This window comes from Patagioenas fasciata, chromosome 1 (genome assembly GCF_037038585.1).
Source record: "Patagioenas fasciata isolate bPatFas1 chromosome 1, bPatFas1.hap1, whole genome shotgun sequence".
Taxonomy (NCBI): domain Eukaryota; kingdom Metazoa; phylum Chordata; class Aves; order Columbiformes; family Columbidae; genus Patagioenas; species Patagioenas fasciata.
In genome coordinates, this window is record NC_092520.1 from 151,843,378 (window position 1) to 151,856,260 (window position 12,883).

The 12,883-nt window shown below is 41.9% G+C and overlaps 1 protein-coding gene across 1 annotated transcript; it reads right to left on the bottom strand.

The window, feature by feature from the left end:
- Window positions 1–1,083: 1,083 nt before the first annotated feature.
- On the bottom strand, window positions 1,084–11,526 carry HSP90B1 (heat shock protein 90 beta family member 1). The gene is made up of 18 exons (XM_065840655.2): window positions 11,094–11,526; window positions 10,461–10,560; window positions 9,659–9,800; window positions 9,463–9,579; window positions 8,768–9,099; window positions 7,843–7,954; window positions 7,041–7,160; window positions 6,349–6,465; window positions 5,559–5,696; window positions 5,382–5,459; window positions 5,228–5,293; window positions 4,703–4,972; window positions 4,220–4,465; window positions 3,802–3,938; window positions 3,326–3,404; window positions 3,072–3,227; window positions 2,425–2,523; window positions 1,084–1,348 (listed from the first exon to the last, which is right to left on the bottom strand). Exons 1-18 carry the CDS (start codon window positions 11,509–11,511, stop codon window positions 1,319–1,321), a joined length of 2,757 nt encoding a protein of 918 aa, XP_065696727.2. The 5' UTR covers window positions 11,512–11,526; the 3' UTR covers window positions 1,084–1,318.
- Between the last annotated feature and the right edge of the window lie 1,357 nt (window positions 11,527–12,883).

The window sequence follows — 12,883 nt, forward strand, 5'->3', positions numbered from 1 at the left end:
AACTCCCATTCTTTAAAGTCTCAAACAGCATACTTGAATAAAGCCAACATCTCTGTATAAATCCTAACTCAAATAAACACACAGATACACAGCACTTGTATTTATTGCATGGAAACCTCACCAAAGTTCTGTTAACAAACCAGAAGAGTGGTTCTTAAGCAGAGGTGCTGTATAGAAGTACTATTCCTACGTACTTCTTCCACAGAGGAAGGCAAAAAGCCCCCTTTCAGTGTAAGCGCTTTCTACCAACCCTGTCAAGATGATTTCAAATAGAGGCACTGGTGAGAAAATGCAGAGCTTTCATCCAAACACCACAATGAAAGAAAATTAATAGAAGTGCTGCCTCCAGTTCAACCTGTCTAACATTTGGGTGTCAACAGATTTACCTTAAGTATTTACAGTGCTTTGCCATACTAAAAAGACACAGAACAAGAATGGAAGAGCATTAAAAGAACTTTAAAGAACTGTAGAAAGCAGGACTGATGTGGCTACACAAGTTAAAGGCAGGGTTACCAAATAGCATAGAGTATGGTATAAGCTCACAGGCAGTAAGCCACTTCTTGCGGTTCTTCACAATTGAAGAAAATTCCTTTCACTGCTTTCAGCTGTAAAAAGGCACCACTGCCTACTCTGTACAGTAAAGCCACACAGTTCAGAACAAGATGGCAGGGCTTCAGTTCCAATGCTATTTTTAAATACCCCCCATATCATCTTTCTGAAGACAGCAGTAGATCTGTAACTTCTTGAATACTTCTTTCAACTAGCAAGGTCAGTACAGCTCTCAGATACCAGGTATACAGGGTGTTTCAAAAAGATGGATCCAATTTCACAGATTAAGTGACTTCAAGTTGGGTCCATCTTTTTGAAACACCCTGTATTTTGGCTGAGCAGCACAGGAGGTTTGTTAGCACCAGACCCAACCATAGGCATACACTACACAGTTAACATGTGGCTGTGCCAGCATGTAAAGGCACAAGGACTGCAAACTGCCTGTTGTATAAAGGACTTGAACACTTAAGATGATCCCTTTGTTTCTTTGTGCTAGCCCACAAGATGAGCTTACTATGTAAAATTTAGAGTTAGTGGTGTTTGGGAACATTTTATTTTGTACATGACAAGATTTTACACCAAGTCAGTTAAATAATACAAATTTACATTCATGAGGAATGTCTTTAGAAAAGTGAACTTAAAAAAAAAAATCCTCCTTTACCCTTAAACCCCATACCATCCCTCAACATTTTACAGTGGAAAAAACCAAAACAATCTAATTCACATTCCCGCTTAACCCCCCCAATGCAGGACGGTAGTTGAGTGCAGCTTACAGTTCATCTTTCACATCTGTGGATTCCTGTGGAGACAAAGACAGAATCAGAAACTTGCTTTTTAAGTGGAAAAGGTCACAAGAACTGTACCTAAAGTAATGAAGTACTATAGCTTTTTAAGAAGGTAAAGTCAAACTTTGGTTCACATTATGGCATGTTAAGCCTTTGCTACTAACAGAAAAATATTTTTCAGTATGCTCAAATGTTAGCAGTAGCTCTAGTGTGCCATTTGCTCTTTAATGCTTTCTAAGCTATCTTTCAAGCATGGTATTAGTACTGTTAATAGCCCTGTGAACTAGGAAGCACATCATTTGCCAAGTCAGTAGTCAGAAACTTTAATCTGCAAGTGAGCTAATCCAGGAAATAGAACATAACTTTGCTCCTTTATAATGTGTTATTGTAATTTCAGGCATCAAAACTAAGTAGATATAGTAGAATAAGCATTGTTACTCAAATTTATACTCTTAGGTAATCTGACATTTAACAGTAGGCAAGTACATATCTAGAAGTTCTGTATTTGTGCTAGTCACCACATGTAATCTTGCAGGACTCTTCCAAAAGCAATCTGAGAAAGCAAGTCCATTTGGGACCACCTAACTTTAAAAGTTAATGTTATCTAGAAACTGGTATATCCATCAAGATAGCATTAAAACTGCAGACATTAGGAAAAGGAAAGCTGGCTTCACACAACAGTTGAATTGTTTAGAGGTAGTGGTGCTGTCTGTAGTGTTGTTGTCCATTTGTATTGTAGTTGAAAATATACTCTTGCCAATTTGTTCACATTATTGCCCACAAGTTGTGTGCAACATTGTCAACCACAGAGGATTTGCTGCTGTTTTCTTGCCATAGGGCACTCTTATAACCTCTTAAGCTTAATTTACCTCCAAATTGGAATATATCCAAGTGTTTTCTTCTTACAATATAGTTTTACAGGGAATGAAATGTCATTTGTACTGGAGATTTTTGCCCTTTAAGAAACACTTGGAAAACCTCACACTAAGAACAAGTGTCGTGAAAGGCAAAGTGAGCAAGTTTGTTGCCAGCAAGCACCACAGACAAAACTGCACATAAACATTAATGTGAGTCAAGCTTGAGACCTTACCTTCTGTGTTTCACTGTCTTCAGCTTCAGCATCCACCTCCTCTTCATCTTGCTCTGCCTCCTCAGCTGCATCTTCAGGCTCTTCAGGTTCCTCCTCCACCTGCGGGAAAATCGCAAGCAATTTGCTTAGGATGTTCACTAGTTGTGGACTAACTAAATACAGGCTATGGAACTATTCACTACAAGTTCCTACCATTTGCCCCAAGCTACCTGATGAAGAAAGCAAGTTCTGTTTAGCATTGAAATGCTGTCATACCTCCTCTGGCAAGAAATCCCCCCAAGTTCTTGCACAGCATAATAAGAACCGGTATTATTTATACCAGCTTATAAATTTCTCCATTAATGAGACAGGCACATGTGCCGTTGGCCCCTAATTTACTCCCACAGAACTACAACTTAATTAAGAACAGGACTTGAGAGGCATAATCAAAGAGCAGAATCCCAAGCAACTTGAAAGAAGAGTGGAAGGGAAGACATAAGCATGAAGTACAGACCCATCAGCTTCCCCCCCAGGTACTTGAACTGGGCTCCTGGTGGCCCACCTAGATGTAAAGGTGGATGCATTTCATTTTATGCAAGTCTGTCAAGTATCTGCTTTTTAAGATGTACCAGCAATAATTACCAGCTCCAAACTGAAGGCAAACTAACCTTTGCATCCAGGTCAATGTTTAGACTTAAACGAAGCATCCTTTCTATTCTGTCTCCATATTCCTTAGTGTCTGGTAACATGTATCCCGATCTCAAAGTTGCGGTTTCAAACAATACCACTGCAAGATCTGAAACTGTTTTGTCATCTTCATTTTCCTAATGTTGAAGAGCATTAAAAGAAAACCAAACACAGAACTGTTAACTAGGTTGTATGCAGCTAAGTAGTCAGTATTTCCCTACTGTTATTTGTTTACCTTGACTCGTCTTAGCATGTCCTTGATCAGTGGATGCCTGGGGTTGATTTCAAATGTCTTCTTTTGGCTGGCATAGTAACTGAAAAGAAGTTACATCCTTAAGTTAGAAAGTACAGGACTCGGCTACATTATTAAACCCATGAATACTGACTACAGTCACAGTGACAAGTGTATTCCTCCCCCAGCCCCACTTTACTACTAGCTTAACTCTAAAAAGCATTGAAGTTACTAATACAGTTCATATTGTCTTGTCACCAAATGACAGATAGCAAAGGCCACTGACAAGTCTTGCTCACCAGGCAGTTTTACATACAGGCCTTTGAAATAACAAGACTATGATGGAGACTAACTTGCTTTGAAGTGACCTAAAAATACAAAGAATGATCTGAACCAGATGGAAGCTTGGTCTGCCTACCCTAAGCAAGAGAGGTAATCAACTACATTTCACATCTACCACTACAGAACTGAAAGCTTACTTTGTAGATATATCCTTCCCAGTTTGGTAAGCTTGTGCCTTCATGATTCTTTCCATGTTACCAGACCATCCATACTGACTAGCCACAAGAGCACAGGGAGACTCGGTTAAACGCTGAGATAGCACAGCTTTTTCAATCTGTAGAAAATAAAACCATTAATGTTAGTTTACAGAGCTAACAGCTTAAACAGACAATAAAACAAACAACTCTGACATATTTTCACTTCAGTTATTTTATAAAAGATCTAAGATGACATCCTAACACATCATCTTCCTAAAAGAAAGGTATTAAACATGTTTATTTATCCATAGAAAGACAGAGAGGCTACTATTGCCAAGCCTACACTCAATCTGCAAGGCGTGTTGCAGCAAGTACAACAGATTTACAAACAAGCATTACATATAGCATAACATTTTACCTTGTCTTTTAGAGCTTTGTCTTTCATCCAGTTTAGAAGTGGTTCAAATTCCTTCTCTAAGGCCTCCCGACTCTCCTTAGACTTTTCACTTTCTTCAAACTTAACTCCTTCTTTTGCTACATTCTGAAACCTCTTCCCATCAAACTCTGGCAGAGCCTGAATACAGTATTCATCTACAGGTTCAGTCAGATAGATGACTTCATAGCCCTTTTTCAGAAGACGTTCCACAAATGGTGAGGACTCAGCCTAAGATGACAAAGCAGGTAAGATTTCAGTTTAATTGCATTGGTACCAGCAGCTATCAAAACCTGTAGAACTATTAGACAAGTGTTGGTACAAGGAAAACTGAACTGCAGTAGTAACACAAGCATGGAGTCTTCATATTTATAGCAAATAAACAGTTCATGATGTTTATGGGACTATTTCTTACTAGAAGTCCTAGTATTTTTTCCCCATTCCCGCTTTCTTCCACACTCAACATACCTCCTTTCTGCTGGCACCTGCCATGAAATAAATTTTGTCTTGCTTCTCTTTCATTCTTTCCACATACTGGTCAAGACTTGTGAGGTTGCTTTCATGATGAGAAGACTGAAAGCGAAGAAGTTTAGCCAGTCGTGTACGATTGGAGTGATCCTCAATAACTCCAAGCTTTACATTAGTACCAAACTCTTTCCAGAATGTGTCGTTGTATTTTTCTTCTGCAATTTTCTTGATCATATCAAGAGTTTTGCGAACAAGTTTCTTTCTGATCACCTAAAAAATGAGCAATACCAAGTTATAACAATAAGCACTTGGGAGAACCCTCAATTCAAAACCACTACAAAAGGATGGATTCAAGACACTTAGATCTGAAGTGAACAGAGGTAGTCTGAAAATAGCAGTGCTTGGGTCTCCTGTACTTTAATTCAACACTCCTTATATCAAGTAAAATTAATCAAGTTATTATTCTTCCAAATCTCACTACTGTCATGTGTTTACAACAAAGGAATTGAAGTTCAATTAGCTTACCTTTAACAATTTATGCTGCTGAAGTGTTTCACGAGATACATTCAAAGGAAGATCATCAGAATCCACCTAGTTGAGGAAGAAACTTCTTAAGTATAGTTAACAGTATTTGAAGGTTAAAAAAAAATAAAACACAAGTAAGACTTGTAATACTTACAACACCCTTAACGAAGTTCAGATATTTGGGCATCATGTCATGGAAGTCATCAGTGATGAACACTCTTCGAACATAGAGCTGAATTACAAAAGAAAACAGCAGTCAGGTTATGTCTGTGTGTTTTTTTTTTTTTTTTTAAAAGACAAATCCATATAGTCACACACTTGCTTCTCCTACCTTAATGAAATCACTTTTCTTGGATCCATATTCATCAAACAGGCCACGTGGAGCAGAATTAGGAACAAACAGGATGGATTTGAAAGTTACTTCCCCTTCAGCAGTGAAGTGGATGTAAGCCATTGGGTCATCATGCTCCTATGAAGAGAGAATTCTTTTAATTGACACGGGCAAGATACCAGTGAGTAAACACATTTCCAGTAATAGCACAAGTTTGCCAAATAAGTACAGTTATTTTATACCTAAGCTATCTAACCATGCTTTGCTAGAATCTATTATGGAGACAAAAGTTCCAGATTCAGACCTACTTACTTTTTTAACAAGAGACAACCACCAAAACATAATCAATACAGTATTTACAGCATAGTAAGAGACTCACAAGTAACACGTTATACTGTATTTACACACCAAGACAAAGCTGTTTCTAGCAAGCCATATCTTCCTCTTTCTCCTATCATGTACAACACAAGCATCAGACTAAATAAAACACTTCGCTATTAAAATTTAAACCCATCAGTAAGCTCTGTATGAGCTGGAACGTGTTACTTCACAAACCTAGGCCACCCATCCCTTAGGTGACAGTACCTTCTCTTTTGAAAAACTAATAGCTCCTGCCTGAGATGCTGCAACTTCTAGGCTCTCTGCAATTTAGTTTATCTTAGTTTATCTACCAAAGGCAATTAGTTATTTCTTCAGAAATAACCCATCCTATAAGCACCACGTTTTGTTTGTGCAGCACACATTATAACTAACTTCTTGCTTTGGAACAATTTTGAGGCTCCAAGCTTACCTTGGAAAAAGTTTTGTAAAAAGCTTTGTATTCGTCTTCTTCAACTTCTTTAGATGGTCTCTGCCAGATTGGTTTTATGTCATTCATGAGCTCCCAATCCCAAACAGTCTTTTCAACCTAGGTATGTAAACACCATAGTATAATTTCAGGTTAGGTCAGTGAAAGAAACTCTGAGGCTAAGTCTTAAAATACCATGTCAAAAAGACATGCTCTTTCTAATCTACAAAATAAATTATGCAAGCCTAGATAATCTCATTTAAGTATACACATTAGTGTAACACATGGGAACAAAACCTAAGCCTATAGTATGCCCTATGTACATTTAACACATTCACTTAGTATTTCTGTTCCACTGCCATGCTGAAAAAAGCATTCCAGCAGTGTATGCTCAATTTAAACCAGTCAACAGTGTCAAATTACTGAAGTCCACTACTGTTTCAAACACTTTGCTCAAGTATCTATAATTAGCTCTGTGACCATTGCCTGTGCAAGGCTATTGTCAGTCATTTGACTAACATCAACAGTCTTGTTTTGTTCACAATTCTTTTTCCTGATGATATGTCTAACGGCATGTTACAGGATTGCTGTTTGAAAGAACACACATTACTGAAGTGCACCACTGGAGGATGGCCTATGAAAACGGCTGAACTATCTGACAACAGTTACAAAACCTCAAGTCTGACAAAGCTTACCTTCTTAGTTTTTGGTTTCTTTTCATCCTCCTCTTCTTCAACTGCAGCTTCATCATCATCATCTGTTTCTTCTTTCTCCTTTGCTTCCTCCTCTTCAATGGGTTCTTCAACAGTTTCTGTCTAAAGAGACAATTGAAAGTGGGGACTTGGCCTGCTTGCCTTCCTAACAGGTATATCTTCTAGTATTCTCTCAAACAACTTAATCTCTCAGAGCACTAGTTTAACTTGTGTTATTTGCCTACTGCAAGTTTTTTCTATAGGTAGCTATGTTTTCATAGTTCTATTTTTTCATGAATACATGCCTTCTTTAAATACACTGGAAGACCACTGTACTCAAATTGCTTTTTCCATATATTTACACATAATGCTAATCAGAGACTTGAGCAATTTCAAGTTAGTGCTACATCAAAACAGCAGAACTGGTGAAAAAGTGAAGACACTGCCCTGTTTTTCAGGGCACCTAATCACGGCCCTGCTTGAGAGCTTACCAAAGCTTTCAACTACCAAAGAGAGACAGTGGAATAAAGATCTTTCTTAGTAATTAGCAGAGTCTTGTACCTTTTGGTAAAGTTCTTCGAGTTAAAACCAAAGTTCCTTGAAAGTTTGCGATTTTAGAAACACACGAACTTTAGGAGAGCTAATAACTAGTAAAATACTAGCCAGAAGTGTAGGGAATGGAATAATTTTGGAAATTAAATACCCATAAGTTCCATAGCATGGCCTCATCCTTTCTGAAGTATCTGGCCAGACAGTTTTCACAATCAAAGCTCATACTGTGTGATGCCCAATTAAATATACTTACCTTGCTGCTCCACACATATATGGGGAAGTTTATGAATTGTGAGTATTTCTTTACTAGATTTTTAACAGTATCCAGCTCAAGATAATCAGATGCTTCCTCCTTCAAGACAAGGCTGAAGGAAGAAAAAAAACAACACACACACACAAATCTCAAAGTGCTTGACAAGTATTTTGAAATAGTTTTACAGAAGCAGATGCATTTTCCTGCTATTGCAGCTATAGTATTTCAGATTTATGCAAATGAGCTTTTACTAGTTCAGCTGCAAATACCTCAAAATATCCAACTCCTACTAAACTGCTCCATGAGAAGGGATAATTTTTTTTCAACAGTTGGAGCAGGACACAATATCCAGAAGTCTAAATGAAAACTTCATATTGATACTTATCAGTACCTTAGTGCACTCTCAGTGGCTTTACTTGGAACTAGAACACCAAAATTAAACTTTTTATACTAAGCACCTTTTTTGGGAAGAAGTCCTCTGAATCCAGATCAAATCAATTTCTCTGCTCATGAAAGTGATGCAAATAGGACTGTCAAACTACCTCTAGTTTGAGATTTGCATCAAACCAGTCTCACTGGTATGTAAACAGCAGCCAGTTTCCAGCTCCCTGTAGAGCTTTTGATGGGCCACAGTCATGTGAGGAACTGCTGTCTGCAGGGAGCTGAACTGTCTGGAATTACTTGACAGTTACTTGTCTAGATGCTCATGGTTTTCTCAGTTCATCTAATGGAATGTGATGCAAACTACATCATTGCTCCACATTTATTTTGAATGCAGTTAATGGTTTGTATGTTTCTATTAAACTGAAAAGCTTTATTAGAAGAATGAAACAATATTGAGCCAGAATGCTAACGTCATCCACACCTTCCAATGAGCAAAATGTACACACGCAACATTTTAAACTCAAAGAAACTTGATACTTACGTTATGGTTGTGCCACGTCCTAAAGTGTTTCCTCTTGGGTCATTAATCACAGAGAACTCGTTTGAATCTGACTCCCAAATATGTTGAGTATCATTGTTGTGTTTTGATGTGACAATAACTCTGTCTGCTACTAGGAAAGCAGAATAAAAGCCAACACCGAACTGGCCAATTAACTCAGATGTTGACTGGCTATCATCCTGCATTTCGGTCATCTTGTTTAAGAATTCACTTGTACCAGACTTTGCAATGGTACCCAGGTTTTTAACTAACTCCTCTTTTGTCATGCCAATACCCGTATCCGTGACATGAAGCATGTTCTTCTCTTTATCACACTGCAAGAAAGCAAAGAGAAAGATGCAGTCCGGTTTCACTTTGAATCTTGATACATAATACACCACTACAGAAAACTGGTGAGCAGCAGATACTAAAATTCAAACATGCCTGGCTACAATAAATCCAATTTGCAGCAGCTACATAAAATTTATCATCAAATTATTTCAATACTTCAGTTATGCTTTATAGAATCAAACTGATTTTCACCATTAAAAGTAGTCTTTAATAAATATTAATTGCAAGGGTCCAGATGTGGTCCAGTACTAAGCCAAAAATTTAGACTTAATGATGCACTACCTTTTTTTTTTTTTGCATTCCCCTCACCAGTCCTCAGTAAGATGATGGTACCTAATGCTTCTTACCTTGATTTTGACTGTAAGTTCCTCATTACCAGCAAGAGCATTTTCATCAGTTAAGGATATTAACCGTATCTTGTCTAAAGCATCTGAAGCATTTGAAATAAGTTCCCTCAGAAAGATCTGAAATAGAAAACAGTTGTCAGAAATTCCAGAACACACATTACCAGTAGAACGCTTTAGAACTGTTTATGGCACTAACCTCTTTGTTTTTGTATAAAGAATTGATAATAAGTTTCATCATTCTGTTCACTTCAGCTTGAAATGCAAACTTCTCAGATTTTTCTCTGATCTCTTTGATCTGGGAAGCATTTAGGCCATCTAGCTGGATAGCTTCTTCCTCTCTGTTAGGACAACGAAAACCTGTGAAGTAATCTTGTCCACATACAGTATCACTGATCTTATCATCTAGCAGCAGCACTTATTGTCTAGTTAGAACAACAGTGAGATCCTTAATCACTGACCAAGCCCCAAAGTTAATGATCAAATGAGATACACACAAGAGTAGCTATCTTCAACTGCATAACCTTCATCTATAACTTGAGTGAAATTTCATGCTTGCAAGTAAGGCTTTTTTCCTAGAAGTCCATCCAAGGAAGAATACAGGTATGTCAAAAGTACTGTAATCCTCAGTATGTGATATACCTCACAGGAAGTCAGGTGGTTCATAGACATAAAGCTATTTCATTAGTAAACACTAAACCAACACCATTTACTACATGCAAGAGTAAATCCCTATTAATTTATTAGTTTTCATACAACTTATGTTAGACAAAACCAAGTTGAATATTTCTGAAGGCAAGTTCTCAGGCTCACTTCTGCTTTCAAGGAAATAGTATTTTCCAGATACATTTAATTTCTCCTGGCTAACCAGATCTCTCTTTTGAATAGAGTTCATCCCTTATGTCTGAGGCTTCAGGCACTACTGATACTCTAACTTACCGTTAAGTAAGACGAAACCTTAACATTCCAAAACTAATTCATGCAAAACCCCAGGTACTAACCTTTGAACAACTTCATCATCTGTTCGAGACCCTTCTCTGCTTTTACCCAAGTCATCTTCCACAGTCCCGTCCACATCCACCTCATCAGCTCTAACGGACACTAGGAAAACAAGGAATCATGCCATCTGAGCCTGATCCGCACCAAACACAAAGGTTCTATGCTTACCCCTCCCCAGGGGCTTCGGTTCAGTTTTGTCCCCCCGCCCCCACTTCCCGAAATAACTTCGGCCCAACCTGAGGCACCGGCGATGGGGGAAGGGGAGTGGCGCACCCCCCGCCCACCCTCCGCCGCCGCCCGTGGCGGCGCATGAGCCGCGTTACACGTACCGTCCCCCTCCCCCTGCTCCCTGCGGAGCGGCTGCGGCCGCAGTCCGCGGACAGCGAGCTAGGGGGCCGCTTTCCCCTCCCCTTCGTACACCAACACGCAGAAGACCGGAGACAGCTGAGAATGAGAGGATCCCTCCACCCCTCAGCCGCCAAGGGCCCAACTTCGCCTCTCGTCACCCTCGATCCCCCCCACCCCAGCAATAAACGGAGGGACAGAGGGCGGGGGGGCGCTGTTGGCCGAGACCTCTCACCCCCCCCCCCCAACCACCACCCGCCAGAAGCTTCTAGAAGCGCACGGGCACTCACCCGCCAGGAGCAGCGTGCACGCCAGTGCGAGCGCCCACACCGACTTCATGGCGACGTAGGCTGTGCTCCCAGAAGAGAACGGCCCCAAGCTTCCCGTCCCCGCGCTCCCGTTGCCACCACCGGCCTCAGCTCCCTCCTCCCCACCGCTGAGCCTGCTGGTGCGGCCGCGGCCCTCCCCCTCTGCCTTATCAACGCGGGGCGCTGGGGGACGGGGGGAGCCGCTTCGCCGCTGGCCAATTGGAGCGTACCACGCCAAACATGTAGCCAATGGAAAGGCTGGAGGGTAGGGCCACGAGTTATTGCCGCCAATCGTAGGTTTCCATGTGCGGTTTCCTGCGGACGGAGCGTGGCCGGCGCCGATTGGCTGGGTGCAGGGGGCGCTTGGCCAATCGTTTCCGCGGAGGGGTTTAACCGGCATGGTCTCTTGTTATTTTTTTAACGAATAAACCGTTAACATTTAACGCCGAGGCCACACGGGCCGCAGCCGCCGCGGCCGTGTCCAGGAGCGATAAGGACAGTCCCCACATGGGAGGCAAGCTCCGACCACTTCCGGGGCACCCGGGATGTTTAACCGGGGAGACGGTTACTATGGCAACGGGCACTTCCGGTCGTCGCGGCCCGCCGCGACCTCGGGTACTAAAGATAAGCGAAATGTTGTGGGTAATGCGACCTATAAACGATGCAGAGGATCGGCGGGAGCAGCGCCAGGCCCGAGCCGCTGCCGGCAGAGAAGAGGCGACTCTGGCGGGCCCCTCCCATCAGCCCCGGTGGACGGGGATCCCGCCCGCTACAGCGGCAGCGGTGCGAGGCCGCCGGCGGGCGCATGCGCCGTTGTGCCGCGTTGCATGCCGGGAGTTGCAGTCCACATCGGCGGGACGCACGGCGCCCCCTGCCGCCACGGCGCGGGAGCTGCGCGGGACGAGCAGGGGTGGGGGAGGCCCCAATTACAGGGACCTGTCTGTGCGCCAGGTGTTGAGGGCTGGAGATGGTCCCAGCGTTGTCCTTGTTGCCCAAGCCTTGGGTCTCTGCTCCCCTCTAGCATGTCTGGTGCCTTACAAGGCCCTGAGGGAGACTGTCTGGCCTCAGCAGAGCCGCCCTGCAGCTTCTTCTGTGGGGACTGCCAGTGTTGCTGGAGGATAAAGCACACAAGAGTCCTTAGCATCTCATCAGCCTCGCGGTTGCCTGCAGAGGGCCGAATATTTATTCAGTTCTAACATTACATTCGGCCCTCTGAAGGCAACCGCGAGGCTGATGCAGCCCGCGGTGAAATTGAGTTTGATGCCCCTGCCTTAGCAGGTCTCCGTGTTTTCCTGTTTTCCAGTGCTCATCAGGGCGAACATGCTCCAGAGAGCTTATTAGAACTCCTTAGCTTACCCCTGGGGCTGATGTTTATTTGCTACCAATCCTTCCTCCCCAACGTGTGGAGTGGGGGCTCCAGCAGCTGCCTCCGTGCACCCCTGTGTGGTGAGCCGAGAGCGTGTGCGCAAACCACTCCACAGTGCCCCTGTCAGGGAAGGTCAGTGTAGAAAGGAACTAATATTTGTGGAACACTAAAAGATAGGCTGGATGCTCAGGAGATGGGATGTCTGCAGCTTTTTATCAGTGCCCCATTCAGCGATTGCAGGTTGTGGAAAGAAGCACACGGCGTGCAAATTCTGCAGTGCATCACCATTAACAGCTTAAGGTTTTTAAGCTGTAAAATCTAGCAAGTAATATAATAATAATAATAATAATAGACTTGTTATATACTTATATAATAATATACTTATTTTCTATGTTAATATTTGTTA

Bases quoted from the DNA above. Each gene is read 5' to 3' on its own strand.
- HSP90B1 (XM_065840655.2), bottom strand. From the start codon at position 11,511: ATGCCGGTTAAACCCCTCCGCGGAAACGATTGGCCAAGCGCCCCCTGC. The intron at 10,561-11,093 runs GTGAGTGCCCGT...TTGTTTTCCTAG, and splicing joins GTGCACGCTGCTCCTGGCGG to TGTCCGTTAGAGCTGATGAG. The intron at 7,955-8,767 runs GTAAGTATCAAG...TTCTTCCTTCAG, and splicing joins GGACGTGGCACAACCATAAC to CCTTGTCTTGAAGGAGGAAG.